Source organism: Eulemur rufifrons, chromosome 1, assembly GCF_041146395.1.
Source record: "Eulemur rufifrons isolate Redbay chromosome 1, OSU_ERuf_1, whole genome shotgun sequence".
NCBI classification, from domain to species: Eukaryota; Metazoa; Chordata; class Mammalia; order Primates; family Lemuridae; genus Eulemur; species Eulemur rufifrons.
The window spans coordinates 7,478,464-7,501,398 of record NC_090983.1 but is presented as its reverse complement, the minus strand read 5'-3'; the positions used below and the strand labels follow the sequence as shown (position 1 = coordinate 7,501,398).

Genomic DNA, 22,935 nt, shown 5'->3' with positions numbered 1-22,935 from the left:
TCTATGATTCCATTTTTATGAAATGTTCAGAATAGGCAAATCTATAGACAGCAAATAGATTAACGGTTTCCTACAGGTGGAGTGGAAGGGCAAGGGAAATGGGGAGTGATCGTTAACAGGTACAGAGCTTCTCTTTGCGGTAATGAAGATGTTCTAAAGTAATTGTGTTGATGGTTGCACAACATTGTGAATATACTAAAAACCACTGAATTGTATACTTTAAATGGGTGAACTGTATGGTATGTGAATTATATCTTAGTAAAGCTATTATATATTTTGAAAAGAATTATAGAGACATCAATAAAAGGCCTTTAAAATTAATAAAGGGGGTTGGGCATGATGGCTCATGCCTATAATCTCAATACTTTGGGAGGCTGAGGCAGGAAGATTGCTTGAGGTCAGGAATTGAGACCAGCCTGAGCAACATAGCAAGATTCTGTCTCTATGAAAAATAAAAAAAAATCAGCCAGGTGTGGTGGTGCACACCTCTAGTCCTAGTTATTTGAGAAGCTGAGCCAGGAGGATTGCTTCAGCCCAGGAATTCTAGGCTGCAGTGAGCTATGATTATGCCTGTGAACAGTCACTGCATTCCAGCCTATGCAACATAGCAAGACCTCATCTCTTAAAATAAAACACACACACACACACACACACACACTCTCTTAGTCTGGATATTTTCTGAAAAACAAATAAAAAATGGAAACATTAGGGAGAGTCTACACATCCTGTTCCACCTTTCTTTGTAGTTTTATTGTATAAATGACCAAAAAAGATTTGTCTACACATGGACTCTGTAGATATATAAAATGCTAAATAGTTATTTATCATACCCAAATAAACCTTCCATCCTAATGTTTTCTAAATCATTGCTTTAATAATAATAAAAAGATAAAGAGTTGGGCTAGCAAATTTACTAAGGCCATCAATGAAACCCAACATTCATTTGCATAGAGCTTTAAAGTCTATAAATCACTTTTACACATATTATCTCAGCTGACCCTCTTTTTTTATTTATTTATTTTTTTTTGAGACAGAGTCTCATTCTGTTGCCCAGGCTAGAGTGCCGTGGCGTCAGCCTAGCTCACAGCAACCTCAAGCTCCTGGGCTCAAGCAATCCTCCTGCCTCAGCCTCTCGAGTAGCTGGCACTACCAGCATGCATCACCATGCCCGGCTAATTTTTTCTATATATATTTTTAGTTGTCCATATAATTTCTTTCTCTTTTTAGTAGAGACGGGGTCTCGCTCTTGCTCAGGCTGGTTTCAAACTCCTGAGCTCAAACGATCCACCTGCCTCTGCCTCCCAGAGTGCTAGGATTACAGGCGTGAGCCACCGTGCCCGGTCCTCAGCTGACTTTCTTGATAGAAGTAGGTATCACCCCCATTTTAAAGATGAAAAAACAGTTCCAGAGACATTAACATATACACCCAGAGCCTCATAGGTAGTGAGAGGTAGAGATGGATCAGAACCAGGCCTTACCTCTAAGTCACTATCTAAGCTTATAAAGAAATTGGTCTTATATATAGAATATTTCTTTATTTTATTATAATTTTTTCTTGGTGAATTTTTCCTTCCATATAGTGTGTTGAAATTATTTTAAATAGCAATTTGGTACATACTGAAGCAGCATACATTCTATATTTATGTTCAATCATAAATTTCAATTTTTTAAAAATAACCCCCCCAAAACTATTACAAGGGTGAACAAATTCCTAGCTGACAACCACAGATAGTTTCTAACTAATGGATAAAAAGTCAAGATAATGCTCTAGAGCAATAATAACTCTAAGTGTCCAAAAATCAAACATGTGTCTTATCCATTTAATTTATGTAATACATTAGCATCAGTGGCCAGAGAAATATTCTTTGTGTTTTCATATCTTATTTAAGAGTTAAGTCACTATGATGACAGACAGTTCAGTATATATACATCCTCCAAAACATGATATCATTTTAAACATAAATAAATTTGGTCTAAAAATCTGATACCCAAATTTTGACATAATTTTAGATTAAAAGCTTCTTAATTATTTTCCTCCATTGTCCCTCCAGGATGTCCAGAATAGTTATATACTTTACAGTTGTTAAACACTTACTTGTATTAAGTAATGATCAACTTATAATTGGTTAAAAAAAGTCAAGTTAATCTAGATTTGAATATGACCAAAGGGTTTTAGATTATAACAAGGCTGAACTGGATATTTCATTTATCCAACATTTACTCAACACTTATGAGTTTTAGGCTCAGGGCTAGGATATACTATGGTTAATAAGACATGGTCCCTGCAGTTTACCAGGTAGGGAAAACCACCAGGTAAAAGAATAATTGCAAGGCGATATGAGAACTATCTATAATTGAGGCTTGTACAAAATACCATCTTCAGCTTGCCTGTGATCAGGTCTTATAAGATTAGATAAGTATCAGTGTCTAAAACATGCCTCCAAAGCTGAATATCCACTCACTAATGTATCACTTTTCAGTACTGTGCCATACCTAGGTGTCTCTTCCTGATTTGCATACCCAGACAAGATAGCCAAGGTTGATAGGGCTATAGTCTCAGATTAAGGTACAAACTCAGATCAAACACTGCTCAAAGGAGTATACATCCTGTCATAATCTTATTCAACAGGTACAGCTTCTGAAGTCTTTAGATCATGAAGTGACTTGTAATCTTTCTCCTTAAGAATTCCACGTTTAAAAGCTGTTGCAACTCAACTCTGTGAATAAAATATTAAGCCTATTTCTCTGAAAATAAAAACTGCGTATTTCTGACCTTTTATGTATAGATTCCGGTAGAGAAAGGTTAAAAGGGATGAACATATGACTAATAGAGCTTTTTTTTCCTAAAGAGTAAGGCATTGTGCGTCTTTAAAAAGGTTCCCCAATTTGGCTGGCCATGGTGACTTACACCTACAATCCCAGCACTTGGGAGGCTGAGATAGGGAGACCAGCCTAACATAGTGAGATTAAAAAATTAAAAAAACAATTAGCTGGGTGTGGTGGTATGTGCCTGTAGTCCTAGCTACTTGGGAGGCTGAGGCAGGAGGATCGCTTGAGCCCAGGAGTTTGAGGTTGCTGTGAGCTAGGCTGACGCCATGGCACTCTAACCCAGGTGACAGAGCGAGACTGTCTCAAATTAAAAAAAAAAAAAAAAGAAGAATAGAACAGTTTTATGGGCAGATCATTTTTTTTTCTTTTGAAGTTGTAGGACTGGTATATATTCCCAAAAGTTTGGGAAAGAGGATATACTTGATTTTCTTTGATTACAAAATAGTTTTACCAACCACATACCACTGAGGTTTTCAAGATGCTGCTTTAAGGATTTTCCAGCTTTCCATATCATAATATACATACTAATGCAGAGGAAATTCAAACTGTAAGGGGTACTTGAAGCACAATTCCAACTAAACCAAGGATTTGAAGAAGAAGTTTAGAAGTATAATTCCCTCCAGTAAGACCACAGGTTGCAATCCAAACATCATTATGAATGTTTGGTGGTGTAGCATCTTCTGATGCAGCATCCCTGTGGTGTAGCATCTTCCGAGACAGTAAAGTCAAGTTTTATGTGTTAGGTTTAAGCACTCAAAAAAAAAAAAAAAATGCTAGTACTCAATCGAGAATAGTTGCAAAAGCCTCTGGGAAGGTCTGATTTGATCTCACTGTGACATCACCTTTTAAACATCTCCCCTTCTGTGGACAAGGATAGCTTCTAAGCACTGAAGGTTTCCAAGTATTAAAAAGTCAATCTCTTAAAGACTCCATATCAGCATGGAAATATACTTTTTTTTTCCTTTTCTTGTGTTTGCCATCGTGACTAGATGTCAGGAAATATACTTTTTAAGTTAAAAATCCAGTTATCCTGGGTCAGGATTCATTTTAAACAATATAAAACCCTATGCAAATGATATTTAAGGTATGAGAAAATGTTTATATTGATACATGAAAAAGCAGAATAAAAAGTTTTAAAAAATTAAAAAGCAGTTTATAAGACATGTATTATGTGATCATTTATTAAAAAGTATATTTATACATATAAAGATTCTTTACCAAAGGAATCCATGACTATTATAGAAAGTTGGGAAAATAAAGGACAAAAAAATAAGAGATAGCTGTAATCTTACAACCCAGAGATTATCATTTAATATTTTGAAGTATATATTTATAATTTTTTTCTATGCAGATATATTTCCCCCATAAATGTAATTGACAAAAATATGTTCATTAGCCTTGCATCAATGTGTGTGTGTGTGTATATATATATATATATATATAGGCAATATTCTAAGAAACTAGAGTAAATTATAAGATTCATGTACAACAGTGGTTTTCAGCTTTGGCTGCATATTAGAATCACCTGAGGAACTTTTAAAACTCTCAAAGCCTGGACCAGACCCACTAGACCAACCAGAACTTCGGAGGTGGAGCCAGGCATCAGTATTTTTCAAAGTTCCCCAACTGATTCCACTGAAGCCAGGGTTGAGTCACTACTTGACAGAATTCTCCCCACACCCCCTTGAGGAAAAGGTGATTTACAACAGGACCTTCTTTCATGTGCATACAATTCACCTGGGGATCTTATTAAAATACAGATTCTGATTCAGTAGATCTGGGGTAGGGCCTAAGATTCTGCATTTCTAACCAGTTTCCAGGTGATGCCAATGTTACTGGCACAGGGACCATATCTTGAGTAGCTTTAGGGTTATGGGAAAGAAAATTCTCTTAAAAAACAGAAAGAAAAAAATTTTAGCTACTGAAGCCCATACTCTATACCACCAGGCAGGAAGGGGTAGTCTACAGTGGATGAATGAAGAGTTGAGGCTGGGAATTAAAAGGTGTTTCCAGAAAATAAGATTTTAGGGATTGGAAAGATTTGGAATGAAACATTTTTCAGGGGTAAAAACAATCATTGGAGCTTATGTATTTGTGTGCACAAAGGAGGGCAAGTAAGCAGGGGGGAGAAGAGAGGTGGGCAGTGAGAAAAAAGATCAAATGTCTAAAAAATTGTTATGGAAAAAATAAAACCCTTGGCTAGAGTGCTGGAAAGGGACAAGGAAGCATTATGAGGGGATCTGCAGAATCTATTTCTCTGCCAAAAACATGTTTGGGAACCAGTACAAATAATAAACTGAAGTTGGTATAGATTAATAACCATGTTCCATCAACTCCCTCCTGGGGACATAGAAGAGATCCCAGGAGTATAAGTATCCCCTGGCAGTGCTTTAGGAACCAACAACAAATAGTAAACTATTTGCCCAAATGCTTCTCTTTGTGAGCAGAAAGAACACCAAGAAGCTCAAACATGGGGTCCCTTTGGTCCCTTTGTATCTTCTTGGCAATATCCTTCTGTGAATTTCTAAACTTCCAGACAGACTTCACTAGAGATACAACCAAAACAAAACAAAACAAAACAAAAAAAAGGAAAAAGTGTTTTTTCCTGAGGGCTTTCCCATGGAAACTGGAAATGTTTAGTACATTTTCTAGAACATAGTAAACATTTAATATAAAAATATCCATAAATCAGCAACAGACCTTTATTCCTCCAAAATAATTTCTAAAAATAATAAAATAGGAAAACCTTCACATAAAATTATCTAGAACAATTACATGAATCAGCTGGTACACTTTATCAGATGGTCCTTCTCTAAGTAAATTTCTGTTTAAATGAATAGAAGAAACTAACGGGGAAAACTTTACCAAAAATGGAAAGAATTCTGTTGTCAGGTGATTCATGTTACACACCTCTTGGGTGTAAGAATCCTTGGCAGAAATGTAAGCAATCTTTACATTCAGCACTTGTTTACTATATAATGATGATGGCTAACATGTATTGAGTACCAGATATTGTGCTAATAATTTAGATATTATCCATATCTAAATTAATCTCACACCCCTAAAAAATAGGCATTATTGTTATAGACTTTTTTTTTTTTTTTTTTTTAGACAGTCTCACTCTGTTCCCTGGGCTTGAGTGCTGTGGCATTAGCCTAGCTCACAGCAACCTGAAACTCCTGGGCTCAAGTGATCCTTCTGCCTCAGCCTCCCGAGTATCTGGGACTGCTGGCATGTGCCACCATGCCCGGCTTATTTTTTCTATATATTTTTAGTTGTCCAGATAATTTCTTTCTATTTTTAGTAGATATGGGGTCTGGCTCTTGCTCAGGCTGGTCTCGAACTCCTGAGCTCAAACCATTCGCCTGCGTTGGCCTCCCAGAGTACTAGGATTACAGGCGTGAGCCACGGTGCCCGGCCTGTTATAGCCCTTATATGGATGAGGAATCTGTGGTTTGGGGATGGTAACTTTTTGCTTTATTTCATTATACAAAACCAGTAAGTGGTAAAGTTAAGTTTCTGACGGCCTGATTTCAATGTCTATGCTTTTAACATTTATATAATACTCGCAGCTATCCTGCATACCCAGTTTGTACCAGGGAGAGACTAGGCAATACAAGATGAATAAGTCATGATCTCTAAACTCATGGTACAAGTCCCTCCAGGACAGAGGCAAGAAGGGCACTTCCAAATACTGCAGGATACAGGATACCTATTGATGTTGTGGAATGCCAACTCAGAGTATGCTGCTTGTGTATTCCATAGGTCAGAACTCATATACTTTTGGGGTCCCTGATCCTTGATCTTTTTTATTTTTTATTTTTTTTTATTTTTTTTTTTTTTGAGACAGAGTCTCACTCTGTTGCCCAGGCTAGAGTGAGTGCCGTGGCGTCAGCCTAGCTCACAGCAACCTCAAACTCCTGAGCTCAAGCGATCCTCCTGTCTCAGCCTCCCAAGTAGCTGGGACTACAGGCATGCACCACCATGCCCGGCTAATTTTTTTTTTTTCTATATATATATTTTTAGCTGTCCATATAATTTCTTTCTATTTTTAGTAGAGATGGGGTCTCGCTCTTGCTCAGGCTGGTCTCGAACTCCTGAGCTCAAATGATCCGCCCACCTCGGCCTCCCAGAGTGCTAGGATTACAGGCGTGAGCCACCGCGCCCGGCCCCTTGATCTTTTTAGTATATCCTTGGTGGGTAAAAGACATATTTACAAAGAGGACACATTGCAGGATTAGAGACACTATATTCTAGCTAAGGCATACTTTCCAGAAATTAACTGGAATTTTTTTTGAACCACATAAAACTATATAAAATTGGTAAAGCCACAGCAATATCCAAGTAACAGATCTAGTGCCATTTGAGGGGTTGGTTTCTTTTACATTCAATTGACAAAAAGGGTTGCCTGACAACCCAGTCCTTGAGTACATTAGAATTGAGAGAACAGAAATGAGTCTAAGACTGAGGTTCTACTCTCTCTTCTGAGTTTCTATAAAATATCCAAAGGCAAAGGGAAATCCAAGTGATTCTGTTAGCCTAACAATGGCTATAAAGGTCAATAATTCTTAACCTATACCTCATTATCAATGCAGATTTTAAAAAAGTCTTCATTCCTTTGCATTTCTCAGGGGCTAGCTTCCTAACAGTCTTAACTTGATAACTTTAGACAGCATAAGGGAAAAAGTGAACAATATTTCCAGCCTTATCTGGTATGTAGCTATACTCACAGCTTAATGGAAGTCCTCAAAGAATCAGAAGGCAGGGTAAAAGAACGAATATTTGAGTATCTATATTCAAAATACATGCCAAGTGCTTGTGCTAAGAACCCCTCTATTTTTCAGTTTTATATCATTTAATACTCACACCCACATGAAACAGTGGTGCTCCCAGAGGTTAAATACCTTTCTCAGGAACTCACAGCTGGTAAATAATATAGCTAGCATTCAGACAGAGGTCTGTCTACACTACATACCCTTGGGAAGAGAGTGGCTTCAGGCAGCTGCAGGGTCCTGAGTACCTTTGTGAGGACATGCCTCCAGAACTAGAAGAGCTAAAGGAACTGATGAGAAGGTGAAAAAGGCAAGTAGACCCCACAAATGCACCATGGAAATGGTCCTTTTGTCCTTCCTAACAATGTTCTCTTGGGATATGCTTAGTAAAGAATGAGGATGATCTGATCACAGAGTGGCCTACAGAAAAAAAAAAAAAAGTAAAAATAAGAAAGATGTATCAAGTTATTTTATTTTATTTTTTTAGAGACAGGGTCTCACTCTGTCATCCAGGCTGGAGTACAATGGTGCAATCATAGCTCACTGTAACCGCAAACTCCTGGGCTCAAGCAATCCTCCTGCCTTGGCCTCCCAAAGTGTTGGGATTGCAGGTATGAGCAGCATCAAGTTATCAAAGCCGTACTAATTCAAGCCGGAAACAAAATTCTATTTATGACAATAAAAATTCCCTATTTTAAGTTCCATTTAAATATTTTGAGCTTAAACTATGGCTACATCACTCTGAATGCACCTAATCTCATCTAAATATTTTGAGCTTAAGTATCTCCTTTTGAGTACAGCTATGTGTGTGACTACTAAAAAATATTAACAGATTCAGTGCTTTTCTATTCCTAAATGATACCATTAATTTCTTTATCTAATGGGGATTCAAGAACTTACAGTTTGGTTTTAAGAACTAAAGATTTACAATGTTGTAAGCAACCTGAAATTATCTTAATTAACATAGAAGACTTGTTTGTTCATTTCAAAGTTTTTGATAAAAAGATTTCTTACCCTATTCAACTAATCCTCTGAGAGGACACAGAGGAAACAACATCTCAGGGAAAGCATCTGGCAGTATAGTTTATATTGTAACATGGAGACATGTATTGGTTTTGAGAACAGGTGTTAATATTTGAAATCAATCCTAGCTAACTGTAGATCTGCTCATGAGAGCTAGTTCAGATAAGCAGGTTACCATCTTTATGCAGTCATTTAGAGTAAATTTTACATACTCAGCAAGACCAAAAGTATATTTCTCAGAAATTCTCACAGGGATTTATTAGTATGTGTCTATCTACCTTGCTAGAGAGCCAAAGGGACAATGTTCAGAGAGAATGATGAGAAAAAGTTTGTTGTACATGGAAGGTAACGTTATTGTAGTACTATTTACATTTCCCTCCAACTCTCCAAAGAGGGCTCCTATGTCCTTTTTTCCTTGCCTACTACTATAATTACTCTATCTCATTGACATATTTATTGTCCAAACATGTATTGAGGTACTACTATGTACCAGGCACAAGTTGTATTAGGGATTCCACAGCTATGTTACTCAGAATGTGGTCCATAGACTGGTACTGGTCTGTGACATGTGTTTAAAATTTTTAACAGCAATTCAGCAATTTGTTTGTTGATTCTTTTTTTTTTTTTTTTTTGAGACAGAGTCTCACTCTGTTGCCCAGGCTAGAGTGAGTGCCGTGGCGTCAGCCTAGCTCACAGCAACCTCAAACTCCTGAGCTCAAGGGATCCTCCTGTCTCAGCCTCCCAAGTAGCTGGGACTACAGGCATGCACCACCATGCCCGGTTAATTTTTTCCATATATATTTTTAGCTGTCCATATAATTTCTTTCCATTTTTAGTAGAGATGGGGTCTCGCTCTTGCTCAGGCTGGTCTCGAACTCCTGAGCTCAAACGATCCGCCCACCTCGGCCTCCCAGAGTGCTAGGATTACAGGCGTGAGCCACCGCGCCCGGCCTGTTTGTTGATTCTAATAATAGTTTTTTACTTTTGTTTTGTGTCATTTTTCTAATAATTCATTTTATTGTATCTTATAAAAATATCGATCTGTGAAGGATTAGAAGCAAAATCCTGGTTCTTTGCCAGTAATAGTTTAAGTAGCATTGTTCTAGGGGTTAGGAAGAACAAGACTTCTGTTCTTGACAAGTTGTCAGTCTAGTCCTGTGTGAATGTCCAATTAAAAAAGTCCTTCCATCTTCAGACATACACATTTCTGAGGAACATATAAAGTTTAGGCTTTGTAAATAGGTTTGGGTAATACTGATTTTCAAAAAATGAGCTACTGATAGGTTAAAAGGACAATAGAGAAAGACGAGATAGGGAGGTAGTGTCAACAGAAAGGACATTTTGATAAAGAACAGGAAATCAACAGGCAACCAGGAGGCCAACAGGTATAACAAATGGCTATATCCCTGGGGTGAAGAAGTCAAGATGGCAAATCAATGCTTATCAGAGGAAGACACTGAGTCCGGCCTCTGTCATCCATTCCATTCCCCAGAGTGCTGTCTGTTCCAATGTCACCTCCTATCCCCAACACTTGACACTACCTGTGTCATAGTACTTATCAGAGTGTTCTGTGTATACATAAGTTTGCAAGGCAAATTCCACTGACACTGTATTATCTTTCTCTTCTCAGTGCTCAGCACATAACTGGCACTCAAATATGTGTTGAACCACACTAAGCATCAGAGAGCAAGTCGGAAGGGTTTATTAGAATTCTCTTTCAAGCTGAGCAACCAGAAAGCAAGGCTCATTGAAGAGTATCTAGAAGACAAACCAGGATAGCTGCTTTCAGGGTTCAGCAGGCTGTAGAAAGGAGAACTTAAAGCTGGAGCTCAGCAAAAACCAAGAAACAAACCAAAAAACCCCACTCTCCCTAAGGAGAACAGGCCGAGTCAGTCAGCTGAATTGCAGGTAAAAACATATTAGAATTTAAAAGCCCATTCTGCATTGTTTGAATTCATGACTTGATAGAGTACTTGTAAATTATATATGGGCATGTGGCTCTGAGTAATTTCAAGGTTAGTAGATTTTTCAGGCAAAATGGCTGACTAAGCATATAATGATATATGCTAATGTCTACCATGGCTGACCAGAGGAATATGAGGCAAAGTTTCAATACCAAGGTCACAGGCACAAAGTAAAACCTCTTCCTCTTCATTTCTTTGAGGTGGAAGAAACTGTAATGACTAGCAGTAAAAAACGGGAGTTTCTATTGGTGGTATCCTGAACATTTTTGTGATAGGAATGCCTTTTTTTGCTCTGCTTTCCTAGATTTTGGTTGTGGCTTTTCTTCTTTTTATTCTCTATCTTTTAACACTGCCATTATGATCTCTCCCCTCTAAAACTGTCCTCCTTGTTCACTTTCTGAACTCATTTCTTTCTCTTATTCCCACCTTCATTAATTCTTTTTTTTTTTTTTTTTTTTTTTTTTTTTTTTTTTTTTTTTTTTTTTTGAGACAGAGTCTCACTCTGTTGCCCAGGCTAGAGTGAGTGCCGTGGCGTCAGCCTAGCTCACAGCAACCTCAAACTCCTGAGCTCAAGCGATCCTCCTGTCTCAGCCTCCCGAGTAGCTGGGACTACAGGCATGTGCCACCATGCCCGGCTAATTTTTTCTATATATATTTTTTAGCTGTCCATATAATTTCTTTCTATTTTTAGTAGAGGTGGGGTCTCGCTCTTGCTCAGGCTGGTCTCGAACTCCTGAGCTCAAACGATCCGCCCACCTCGGCCTCCCAGAGAGCTAGGATTACAGGCGTGAGCCACCGCGCCCGGCCCCACCTTCATTAATTCTTAAATACCACTTCTGTTAAAGTCCTCCTTCTATGCTGCTTCTGCCATAGTGTTGGTTATACAGAGCATCCTTTTAGTACATTAAGAACCAATGCTAATTCGCAGACATTTAAACATATTTCTCCACCCAATAATGTCTGGGTAATTTTGCCATTTATGGGGCACAAGGTGAGAAAATATAAATGGATTCCTGAGAACCCAGGTTTCAGTATCCTTGAAACATAATATGCAGCACTGTAATCAGTGGTGATATCCCTGTGAAACAATACTCTGGTGCTGGCAAAGTTACTGTGCTTGGAAAGTATACAATCAAAATTCAAACTGGCCTGGGAAACAGTGGAGGCAAGTAATTTAGTAATGAGAAAAAGATCAGTATTTGAAACATAACACAGTCTTCTCACTAGCAAAGTCAAACAATGAAACCAACCTTTCTTTTTCTAGTAAGTCCATTATCCTACCAACATGTGCAGTTATGTGCCTGAAACTAGTCAGAAACAAGCTAGAAGAGACATAACCAAAGAGATTCTTAGAGACTCCCTTTGCAATTTTATTTGTTTCCCGGCACCTACTGATTGAAGAAGAGATAATACAAGGCCCTTTCCCAAGAGCGTGTTCCCCAAAGAGCCACTGTTTCTTTCATGTTATTTGGAGGCATAGGGCTATTGCCTGGAATCTTATCAAAATCTGTATTTGGAGATTTCTGAATTTCACCTAGTTTTAAAAAATGCTACAGTATGGAGAGAGAAATCAACTTCCTCAAATTATAACTCTTTTAAAAGATAAAAGCAAAGCAAAAGATGATTTTGATTTTCAAAGGGAATGTAAGTGTCATCTAGGGAGTTTCCTCTGTTGTCACTCCAATAGTCATGATTACTCCCCAGAATTGTGAAAAAAGCCTTTCAGATGTCTAAGCTAGAGTGTAAATATAAATAATGATTGTAATGATGTAATAGCAAGCATAATACATTTGAACAGCTATGGTTTTTTTTTTCTTTTTGAGACAGAGTCTCACTCTGTTGCTCAGGCTAGAGTGCCATGGTGTCAGCCTAGCTCACAGCAACCTCAAACTCCTGGGCTCAAGCAATCCTCCTGCCTCAGCCTCCCAAGTAGCTGGGACTACAGGCAATTGCCACCATGCCCAGCTAATTTTTTTCTATATATATTTTTAGTTGGCCAGATAATTTCTTTCTATTTTTAGTAGAGACGGGGTCTTGCTCTTGCTCAGGCTGGTCTCGAACTCCTGAGCTCAAATGATCCGCCCGCCTCGGCCTCCCAGAGTGCTAGGATTACAGGCGTGAGCCACCACGCCCAGCCAGAACCTCCTATGTTTGATCATCATTAAAGTTGCTAATCAGACTCCTATGAATGGCCATCTCTTAACTACAGAGGACTGCATTTAAGATGGAAAAAAATATGAAAACAAGAATACACCCATCTGTTGCTTAAATAATTTCTGGAAAATGTCTTTTTCTTTTTCCAGGTAACTCTAAGTGTTAAAACATTCTTCATTATCCTGGGCTGAACCTTGACCCCTGTACCTGACAGCTGAGGAAAAACAAAGAATAATATAGGGGATATGACCACAATGGAAGAAAATAATTTTCAAGTGAAAATAAACACCGAGAAAAATTTTGTACTCAAATTCAGTAATATAGCAACAAAACAAATTCTCCATAGAAGCATGATGTACTGTAGAAAACATGGACTTTGTAGAAAGACAAAACAAGATTTAAATTAAGGTTCTGCCTTTATTTGAGTTACAGAGTCACTGATCCTCAATTACCTCAACTATGAAGTAGAGATAATAATGTACAGGGTTGTTGTGATAATGCATTAATATATCAAAGTTCTTTGAAAAACTGGAAAACCATATAGGAATATCAAATATTATTGGGCCACCCCCTTTCCTCTTGTGTCTCTATTTAGAGTGTTATTTATATTAGAGCTATTTGTGTTTAGTTCTCCAGACTTTTTCTAAATTCAGAGGCAATTATTTTTCTCCTTGACTCTGAATTAGTGTATCAACAACGAACTAAACAAAATACTTCATCAGTACTGAGAGCCTAACAAAAGAGCTATCCCAAAAGCAAGAAGGAAACAATATCAGATGCTTTACATCAAATCACAGAAAAATGTTTTGCCCATTTTATTTAATCCTATCTCAATAGAAATATTTACTGAAAAAAATCGTTGTCAACTAAGAAAGCTTGTTACCAAATCAAAGAATTGTGGTGTTGGAAAAGGATTTTAGAGTACTTCTGGAGATCATCTACTCTAATACAGGCACCCATCTGCTGCTTAAAATACTTTCTGGAAAATGTCTTTTTTCAGGTAATTCTAATTGTTGGAAACTGGGCTAAACTCTGTCCCCTGTAATCTGTACTCCTGAGTCTTATACTTCCTCTGAGAGCCATATAGCAAACATTTAATTTTTCCTCTTTAGAACAGGTTTTCTTTTCTTTTTTTTTTTGAGACAGAGTCTTGCTCTGTTGCCTGGGCTAGAGTGCCATGGCATCAGCCTAGCTCACAGCAACCTCAAACTCCTGGGCTCAAGCAATCCTTCTGCCTCAGCTTCCCAAGTAGCTGGGACTACAGGCATGAGCCACCATGCCTGGCTAATTTTTTTCTATTTTTTTAGTAGATACGGGGTCTTGCTCTTGCTCAGGCTGGTCTTCAACTCCTGACCCCGAGCGATCCTCCCGCCTTGGGCTCCCAGAGTGCTAGGATTATAGGCGTGAGCCACTGCGCCTGGCCTAGAATAGTTTCTTAAACTTTAAAAGAGAACACTGATGTCCCTTGTCTAACTCTTTTCATCTTTAGGTTAAATTCCCCTCAGTTCCACAAGTAGTGAATGTATGACATGTTTGAAGTGTCCCTCCCTAAGACCAGCTCCACTTTCTCCTAACCTCCTTCACCGTTGACTAAACAAGCTCTCATGTGTGTTCCTACAGTGAGACCATCACCTTCTTACCATAAACAGCATGCTTCTTTAGTCCAATCCACTGAGATCTTTATGGATATTGGACTATAAGAAAACATATTTGCTTTTATTCCCAGCTTCAAAATTATCAGCAGGTCAAAAGCAACTGTTCTTGAAACCTTGACAATTCAATGTTTCACTACAAACTATATACACAATCCTAGGAAGAAACTTATAAGGTCTGAAGAAGACTAGAAGCATCTAATTATACTTCAAATTTCTCCCAAAAAGCAAAAGCAGGAATGTCTGTTTAAAAACCCTAAATAGGCCAGATGTGGTGGCTCACACCTATAATCCCAGCACTTTAGGAGGCTGAGGTAGGAGGGTCACTTGAGCCAAGGAGTTTGAGATCAGCTTGAGCAAGAGAGTGAGACCTTGTCTGTCTCTACAAAAATAAAAAAATTAGTCAGGTGTCATGGTGTACATCTGTAGTCCCAGCTACTCAGGAGGCTGAGCCAGGAGGATCACTTGAACCTGGAAGTTGGAAGTTGCAGTGAACAGTAATCAGTCTACTGCACTCCAGCCTGGGCCACAGAGTGAGACCTTGTCTCAAAAATAAAATAAAATAAAATAAATAAAAATTCTATCCAGCAATCCCACTACTGGGTATTTACCCAAAGGAAAAAACGACATTCCATAAAAAAGACATCTGTACCCAAATGTTTATAGCAGCACAATTCACAACTGCAAAGACATGGAAGCGACCCAAGTGCCCATCAATGCATGAGTGAATTAATAAAATGTGGTATATGTATACCATGGAGTACTACTCAGCCACAAAAAAATGGTGAGCTAATACTTCTTGTATTAATGGATGGAACTGGAGACCATTCTTCTAAGTGAAATGTCACAAGAATGGAAAAACAAACACCACATGTACTCACCAATAAATTGGTACTAACTGATCAACACTTCTGTGCACATACGGAAATAACATTCATAGGGGATCAGGCAGGTGGGAGCGGGGAGGAGGGGATGGGTAAAATCACACCTAGGGTGTGGCGCGCACTGTCTCGGGCATGGGCATGCTTGCAGCTCTGACTCAGGTGATGCAAAGGCAATTTATGTGACCAAAGCATTTGTACCCCCGTAATATTCTGGGGAAAAAAAAACCCCTAAGTAACATCATCAATAGGACATTATATTCACTTAATCCATTTAGGATAACAATAACAACTTCTCAGAGTCCATCGCCTGAGGAAACAATCTACCAATCATAACCTACATGGAATTTGTGACTAGACTATCTGTAATCTGTGTTTGAGTAGTATGTTTTTGTTGCTTTCCAAGAACTTGGGTTGATAGATAAAAACCATATTTTAGAAAATCATAGGCCAGGCGCGGTGGCTCACGCCTGTAATCCTAGCACTCTGGGAGGCCGAGGTGGGCGGATCGTTTGAGCTCAGGAGTTTGAGACCAGCCTGAGCAAGAGCAAGACCCCGTCTCTACTAAAAATAGAAAGAAATTATATGGACAACTAAAAATATACATAGAAAAAATTAGCTGGGCATGGTGGCACATGCTTGTAGTCCCAGGTACTTGGGAGGCTGAGGCAGGAGGATCGCTTGAGCCCAGGTGTTTGAGGTTGCTGTGAGCTAGGCTGTGCATGGCACTCTAGCCTGGGCAACAGAGTTAGTGTCTCAAAAAAAAAAAAGAAAAGAAAATCATAAACCTCAAATTCACTTTTAACACTTGGCCAAGGCAATTGTACTAGGCAATACTGACATTCAAGAGAAGGTCAACAGTTTATTACTCCTAATAAGGAAACTTAAGTGAATAGAAGACGTAAAGCCAACTATTTTTGACTGGAAGCAAAGTCAAAGATCAGGTGCTATGAGAAAGAGGCTACAGGAGCTCCTTGACCAAACTATGGGAGAGGAAATACAAGAATACAAGTGAAAAATGCTTATAGAAACCTTCTGAGCGAAACTGTGCTAACCTGCCATAATTGGAACAAGATTCATTCCTAGACAAGATAAACACGAGGTATACACCAGTGCTTATTAAATGAATCATTTTTTCAGATGCAAAACAGAAATATTACAGTTTCTCAGGAAAAAAATATAATAACAGAATGAAGGTACTGGTTACATCTCAGAGAAATAAGTGGCTTTATAGTCACATTAACACTACTGTTATTATTAATTATTAATATAATTAATTATTATATTAATTATTATATTAATATTATATATTATATTGATATATATTATATATATAATATATATGATATATATTATAATTATATATATTATATTGAGTGCTCTGCCAAGGATCACGCTGGTAGAGGCAGGAAGTCTGAACCTTGGAAGTGAGTCCATGCTCTATGCTCTACTGCAGTTACATGTAAACATCTGATAGATACCAATTACTGTCTATAGAGGCTATACATACATACAAAGCAAATAAGTGTGTCCTTTTCCCCCAAAAGTTGTCCATATTGATTGTTATCAATCTTCTAAATTTCTGTCAATTAACTGGGAATAAAGGGATAGTATATTGTTTTCATAAGGTTGAGCCTCTCTTCATTTATTCATTGGTCATTTTTTTTTTTCCTTCTGGGAACTGTTTGTTCATATCCTTTGCCCATCTTGAGTTAAATATTTATTTTATCCATTTGGAGGCAGTCATTTATATTCTGGATATTATATTCGTATCAGGAGTATAAGTAAATAAATTGAGACAATTAGTTAACTTTTTTTTTAAAAGAAAAAAAAGCTAAATCACTACTTCATACCTCATACCAAAGCAAATTCCAGATAGATTAAAGACAATGAAATCATAAAAGTACAATTCTCATGCCTGTAATGCTAGCACTCAGGGAGGCTGAGGCAGGAGGATCACTGGAGCTCAGGAGTTCAAGACCAGCCTGAGCAAGAGTGAGACCCCATCTCTACTAAAAATAGAAAACAATTAGCCGGGTGTGGTGGCGCATGCCTGTAGTCCCAGGTACTTGGGAGGCGGAGGCAGGAGGATCACTGGAGCCCAGGAGTTTGAGGTTGCAGTGAGCCAGGCTGACACCAAGGCACTCTAGCCTGGGGAACAGAGCGAGATTCTGTCTCAAAAAAAAAAAAAAAAAGTACAATTCTTTCTTATGGCAGTCTGTCAGTTTCTTGATATTAATTTAATAAAGTTACATATTTATGTTGACTAAAAGTAATTTGAATAGGTAACAGTACACTCCAGATTATACTAGAAAGCTAATATAAGAGTACTGTGACAAAGCTATGTCACTGAAAGCAAGTGAAAGTAACTATTTTTCTTTGGAAATTATGAACATGGTAAATTTATTATTAAGTGAACAAAGTAAGTTATAAAATAATACTTGTAATTCTATTTTTGTAAAAGCAAATGTACTAAACATTAGTGACGTGAGAAGGTTATATTAAGATATTTACAGAGGTCATTCTATGTGGCTGGAGTTTGTAACAGAAAAATTAAACACTATTTTTAAAAATTCATTGCTTTTAGGTGCCAGGTGCGGTGGCTCACACCTGTAATCCTAGTACTCTGGGAGGCCAAGCCAGGAGGATTACTTGAGCCCAGGAGTCGAGGTTATAGTGAGCTGTGATGAGGTCACTATACTCCAGCCTGGGTAACAGAGCAAGACTCTGTCTCAAAAAAACAAAAAACAAAAAAAAACAAACCCAAAGAAACAAAAAATGCATTGCTTTTTAAGATATCTCTTCTAAACAGACATAAAGATGGTTAACCCTCTGGACAGGTGGGACTGTAACTCATTCATTTTTGTATCCTTCAAGTGCAGAGTGCCCTATATATAACAGTCACCCAAAAGACCTTTGTTGAATAAACAAAATGGGGAATGATAAAATCCACAACCTGTGTAGGAAAATCATTCTTTTTTCCCAAGCAATATTTCATTCATAACTTTAGTATACAATTGGGAAATGTTACACTTTTAACAAACAAGAAAGAAATGCAAGGCTCTTAATGTGTATGAGCTGAAAAAAGTGGGATGGGGTGGAAGTGATATGAGAAAGAAATCTTACAAATATTTTATCTTTGAAATAACTTAAGGAAAATACATAGGCTTATACTGAATTCTCTCAGACTATACTTAACCTGATTTATGCGTATGTAATTCATACTTATTGAGTTTCTATTATGGGTATATAGACAAGGTTCTGTGTGAATAAAAGGGACACAAATACTTATATGGACCTTATGATTTTAAGCACACATATTCTGTTCATGACAGACCAATCTGACTGTACATTATACTAAATCATACTATAAAACTATAACAATTAAACCAAATGTGTACAGGCAGGAGAACAAATGAATCAATGAAACAGAAATATTCCAAAAATAAACCCATGTATAATATAATGAAAATTTAGTATATGACAAAGACAGCACTTTAAAACGGTGGGAAAAAGATGGACTAACACTACTAATACTTAGTAAATAGTACAGGGACACCTGGCTATCCAAACAACAGAAGTAGTTAGATTTCTACCACACACCAAATGCGTAAATACATTCCAGGTGAATTAAAGAGCTAAACATTGAAATGAGAAGAAAAGATAGGAAGATATTTAATTAATCTTGGGATATGGAAGGTCTTCTTAAACAAGACACAAAATGCAAAAGCCAGATGGAAAATATTGATAAATTTGAAATGATAATTTAAAAATTCTGTTCAACAGAAAAAGGAAAGATGCATTATATCAAGATAAAAATAATTGCAACATACCTATCAGGGAAAGGATTGATATTATATTATATAAAGAACACCTACAAAGTAATAAGAAAAATAAACAACTCAATAGTAAAATAGGCAAAACCAAAATTAACAAGCAATTCACAGAAGAAAAATAAATGGCCAAACAGGGGAGATTTGCAACTTCTCTGATAACAACAGTAATAGCTAAGACAGAATGCTTACTATGCATGAAGTACTTCTTTAAATGCTTTAGATATGCTCTAATTTACTCTCACAACAACCCCATGAGGTAGGTTCTATTATTATCCCCATTTTGCAATTGAGGAAATTGAGGCACAGGTTAAAGAAGTTGCTCAGGGACACACAACTAGGAATGTAGGTCTAGAACTCCAATTCTGGCAGTATAGATTCCCAGTCCAGTATAGCTCTTAACCACTCTGCTACATTACCGCTGTAGGGACCTAGGGATCCAGGAAAATACAAACTAAGATATCATTTGTTGTCTAAATTGGCAAAAATAAAAATGACTGACATAATCTATGTGGAAAATTGACTATTGTCAACAGTGTTGGTGGGAGAACATAATGGTGCTTTCTTTTTGTAGTAATAAGTTACTCTTACAGAACCAGAAAGTTCAGAAAAACCACTTACAAAATAAAAGGTAGGTAACAGTTTCTTACTAAAACATTAATTTTATTTTTTCCTGGAGATAGTAGCATATCCTGAAGTTCCTGCTTTCCTTTCTTCTCTTAATCCTCAGGTGTCAGTAAAGGGTACCAGAGGATGAGCATTCCTTTGCTTCCATGCTAACTTTTTTATGTGGCTGTTGTTTCCCCTTGTGTTTCAGGATTCAATCAGCTCAGGTCAAGCTTTGTCTTTCTTTCTATTTATTTATTTTTTTGGAGACAGGCTCTCACTCTGTTACCCAGGCTGGAGTGCAGTGGCATCATCATAGCTCATCCAACTTCTGGGCTTAAGCGATCCTCCTGCCTCAGCCTGCCGAGTAGCTGGGACTACAAGCACATGCCACCACGCCTGGCTAAGTTTTAAAATTTTTTTGTAGAGACAGGGTCTTGCTATGTTGCTCAGGCTGGTTTCAAACTCATGGCTCAAGTGACCCTCCCATCTCAGCCTCCCAAAGTGTTAGGATTACAGGGCAAAGCCTGTTTCTTGATACACTAACATCACTGAATTGGTTAATTCATTTTTCCTTCTAGTGGGCTGACACAGATTCTGCTTTCTACTCTTTTCCATATTTGTACCTAAGCCTCTTGCTCAATAGGTTCAAGAGCAAAGACTGAAGGTGACAAGCTCAAATTTTCTGTTTTCAAAAGCCATTAAAAAGACTTTTCTTGTTTTTAGAAATATGTTAATTCTAATTAAAGGAAAACATTGTTTCTGAAATCTCAAAATTCTCCATAGCCTCTAGTTTACTGTCTACAGCATACATGTTAAGTAACACAATAAATTACTCAAGGGAGGCCGGGCGCGGTGGCTCATGCCTGTAATCCTAGCACTCTGGGAGGCCGAGGTGGGCGGATCGTTTGAGCTCAGGAGTTCAAGACCAGCCTGAGCAAGAGCGAGACCCCATCTCTACTAAAAATAGAAAGAAATTATATGGACAGCTAAAAATATATATATAGAAAAAAAAAAAAATTAGCCAGGCATGGTGGTGCATGCCTGTAGTCCCAACTACTCGGGAGGCTGAGACAGGAGGATCCCTTGAGCTCAGGAGTTTGAGGTTGCTGTGAGCTAGGCAGACGCCACGGCACTCACTCTAGCCTGGGCAACAAAGTGAGACTCTGTCTCAAAAAAAAAAAAAAAAAAAAAAAAATTACTCAAGGGAAAAATAAAATCCATGTCCTAGCTTTTCTAACACTTCAGTGATCCCTATCTACTTATATGCTCCATTATGAAAAGAAACACAGAAAGGTACATGGAACTATAACAGAGGCTGTTACCAAACTTCATTACATAAAAGTACAGAAAGTTTATCACACATGGTAGTATGCAAAGGCGATACAGCCTTCAGTTTTTAAAAAAGCATAGCATGTCAGGTTCCATTTGAAAAATTTAATTTGTACATCCAAAATTTCCTGTACCTTTTTTGCACTGTGGTCTAAAATTGATAACCAACTTGGTTTCTGATTATGGCAAAGCAATTAAAATTTGCAGGGGTGAAATGGGCATTGTGAAAATACAACAGGTGGCTCAGAGAACAGTGTTTTACTAAACCTCCGGGGGAGGAGCCCTACAATGATGACTGCATTTTCACTGAGAGAGAAATTTAAGAATATTACATACTCTATACATAGGATATAAGAAGAGATTAAGGTCAGCAGGAGAATTTAAAATTGCAATATATAAAATCGCATTTTTTCATCTTCATCATCTGTAATCACAGACTAACATTCCGTTAATACACAAAGCTTTCTTACCACATTAAGGAGAAAAGGTTGCAAAAGCGACACCACAACAGGCCTGAGGCAACGATTTCTATATCCTACCTGTCCCCAATGACATCAAATCATTGCTGGACAGCTCCACCGTAGCTCGGCGTTAACCCTTCCAAAAGGAGCCAGCAAAGATACCTTTAGTCCCAGCACAAGGCATCCCACGCACAAGCTCATGGTCCTCATCTTGCTGGAAAGAAAACTGAGGAGCTGAGGGGAGAATGGGAGACCATTCAACGCCTCAAAAAGCCAAGAGACAGTTAAGACGAGGTCGATCTTAGACTTCTCTTTTTCCGCCTCCCTTTACTACTCTCGCCCTGGAGGAAGCCACAAGTGAGGAAAAGAAGTTGTGGAAGGAAACAAGACGGGGGTGGGATAGGCTAGGGGACCTGAGAGACGTTAACACAAGCATTTGCATTTGTCCCACACAAAGTCACTTTTCCCTGCTCCTGCGGTGGGCTTCCCGCCAAAGAGGCTTCTAGGCTTCGAGATCAACCCACCGCGCCCCCTCAGCCCTTCCCTGCGGGCCGAAGCCCACTTCTGGCCTCCGGGTGCCGGCCGGAGCTCCAAACTCAGCCGGCCTCTCCGGCACCGGTTTCCGACGTCCGGCGCCTCTCGAAGCCCTGTCCCCCAGGTTCACCCGCCTCCACGCCCCGGGGCTCCCGTCAACCTCCCCTTTCTCCCTCAGGACGCCCCTGTGCCCGCCTCCCGCGCCCGGTCCCGCCGGGGGCCCAGCACACCGTTCCTCTCCTCTCCTTGCTCGCTGCCCTCCTTCTCCAGTGCCCACTTGGCACAGCCCCCGCCCCTGGCCAGTCTCCTCAGGGAGCAGCCGCCTCCCAAGTCCTCCCGGCCCCGCCCCGCTGCAGAGCGGATACAGTTTGAAGCCCCTCAGGATCTCCCTGGCCCGCTCGTCCTTGGTTGACATGATGCGGCGGCCGCCGCCCGTGGCTCTCTCACTCTGGTCGTCGGAGCCTCTCTCCCACGGTGCCTAGGAGCCGATAACACAGCCGGAGCCGGCCCTGGAGACGTCGGGCGAGCAGCAACAGCGGCTAGACCCTGACCGGCCTTTCCCTCCCCTCAGCTCCCGCCCCTGATCCCTTCTCCTTCCCCCTAGCCTCGGAGCGCCAGTCACGAAGCCAATGGACAGCCTGCCTCGACGATTGGCATCCTGATAAGCCAATAGAAACGCTCAGCGGCTTCGCAGGGGGCACGAAAAGCGTCAATGAGGCGGGCCCTCCCCGGGAAGTCCCATAGGACAAAATTCTCATTTGATGTTGTTGCCTAGAGTTTGCCCCAGCGGAGGTTGGCTTGAGACCTTCAGAGTCTCGAGGTGCCTGCTTCCGCCGCTGAGCACACTAGCCGTCGGAGACGACGCCGGGTCGTACTGTGCGATGTGACAGAGAC

At 39.1% G+C, this 22,935-nt stretch overlaps 1 protein-coding gene across 2 annotated transcripts in view; it reads right to left on the bottom strand.

Annotated features, from left to right (window-relative positions):
- The window catches only part of PDE6D (phosphodiesterase 6D), a 54,168-nt gene extending 31,542 nt beyond the window's left edge, over positions 1–22,626 (bottom strand). For both annotated transcript variants that reach the window (XM_069466136.1, XM_069466147.1), the window contains exon 1: positions 22,407–22,626. In XM_069466136.1, the coding sequence (XP_069322237.1) occupies positions 22,407–22,456 (50 nt within the window). In that variant the 5' untranslated portion in view covers positions 22,457–22,626. The remainder of the gene's footprint in view (positions 1–22,406) is intronic.
- Positions 22,627–22,935: the final 309 nt, after the last annotated feature.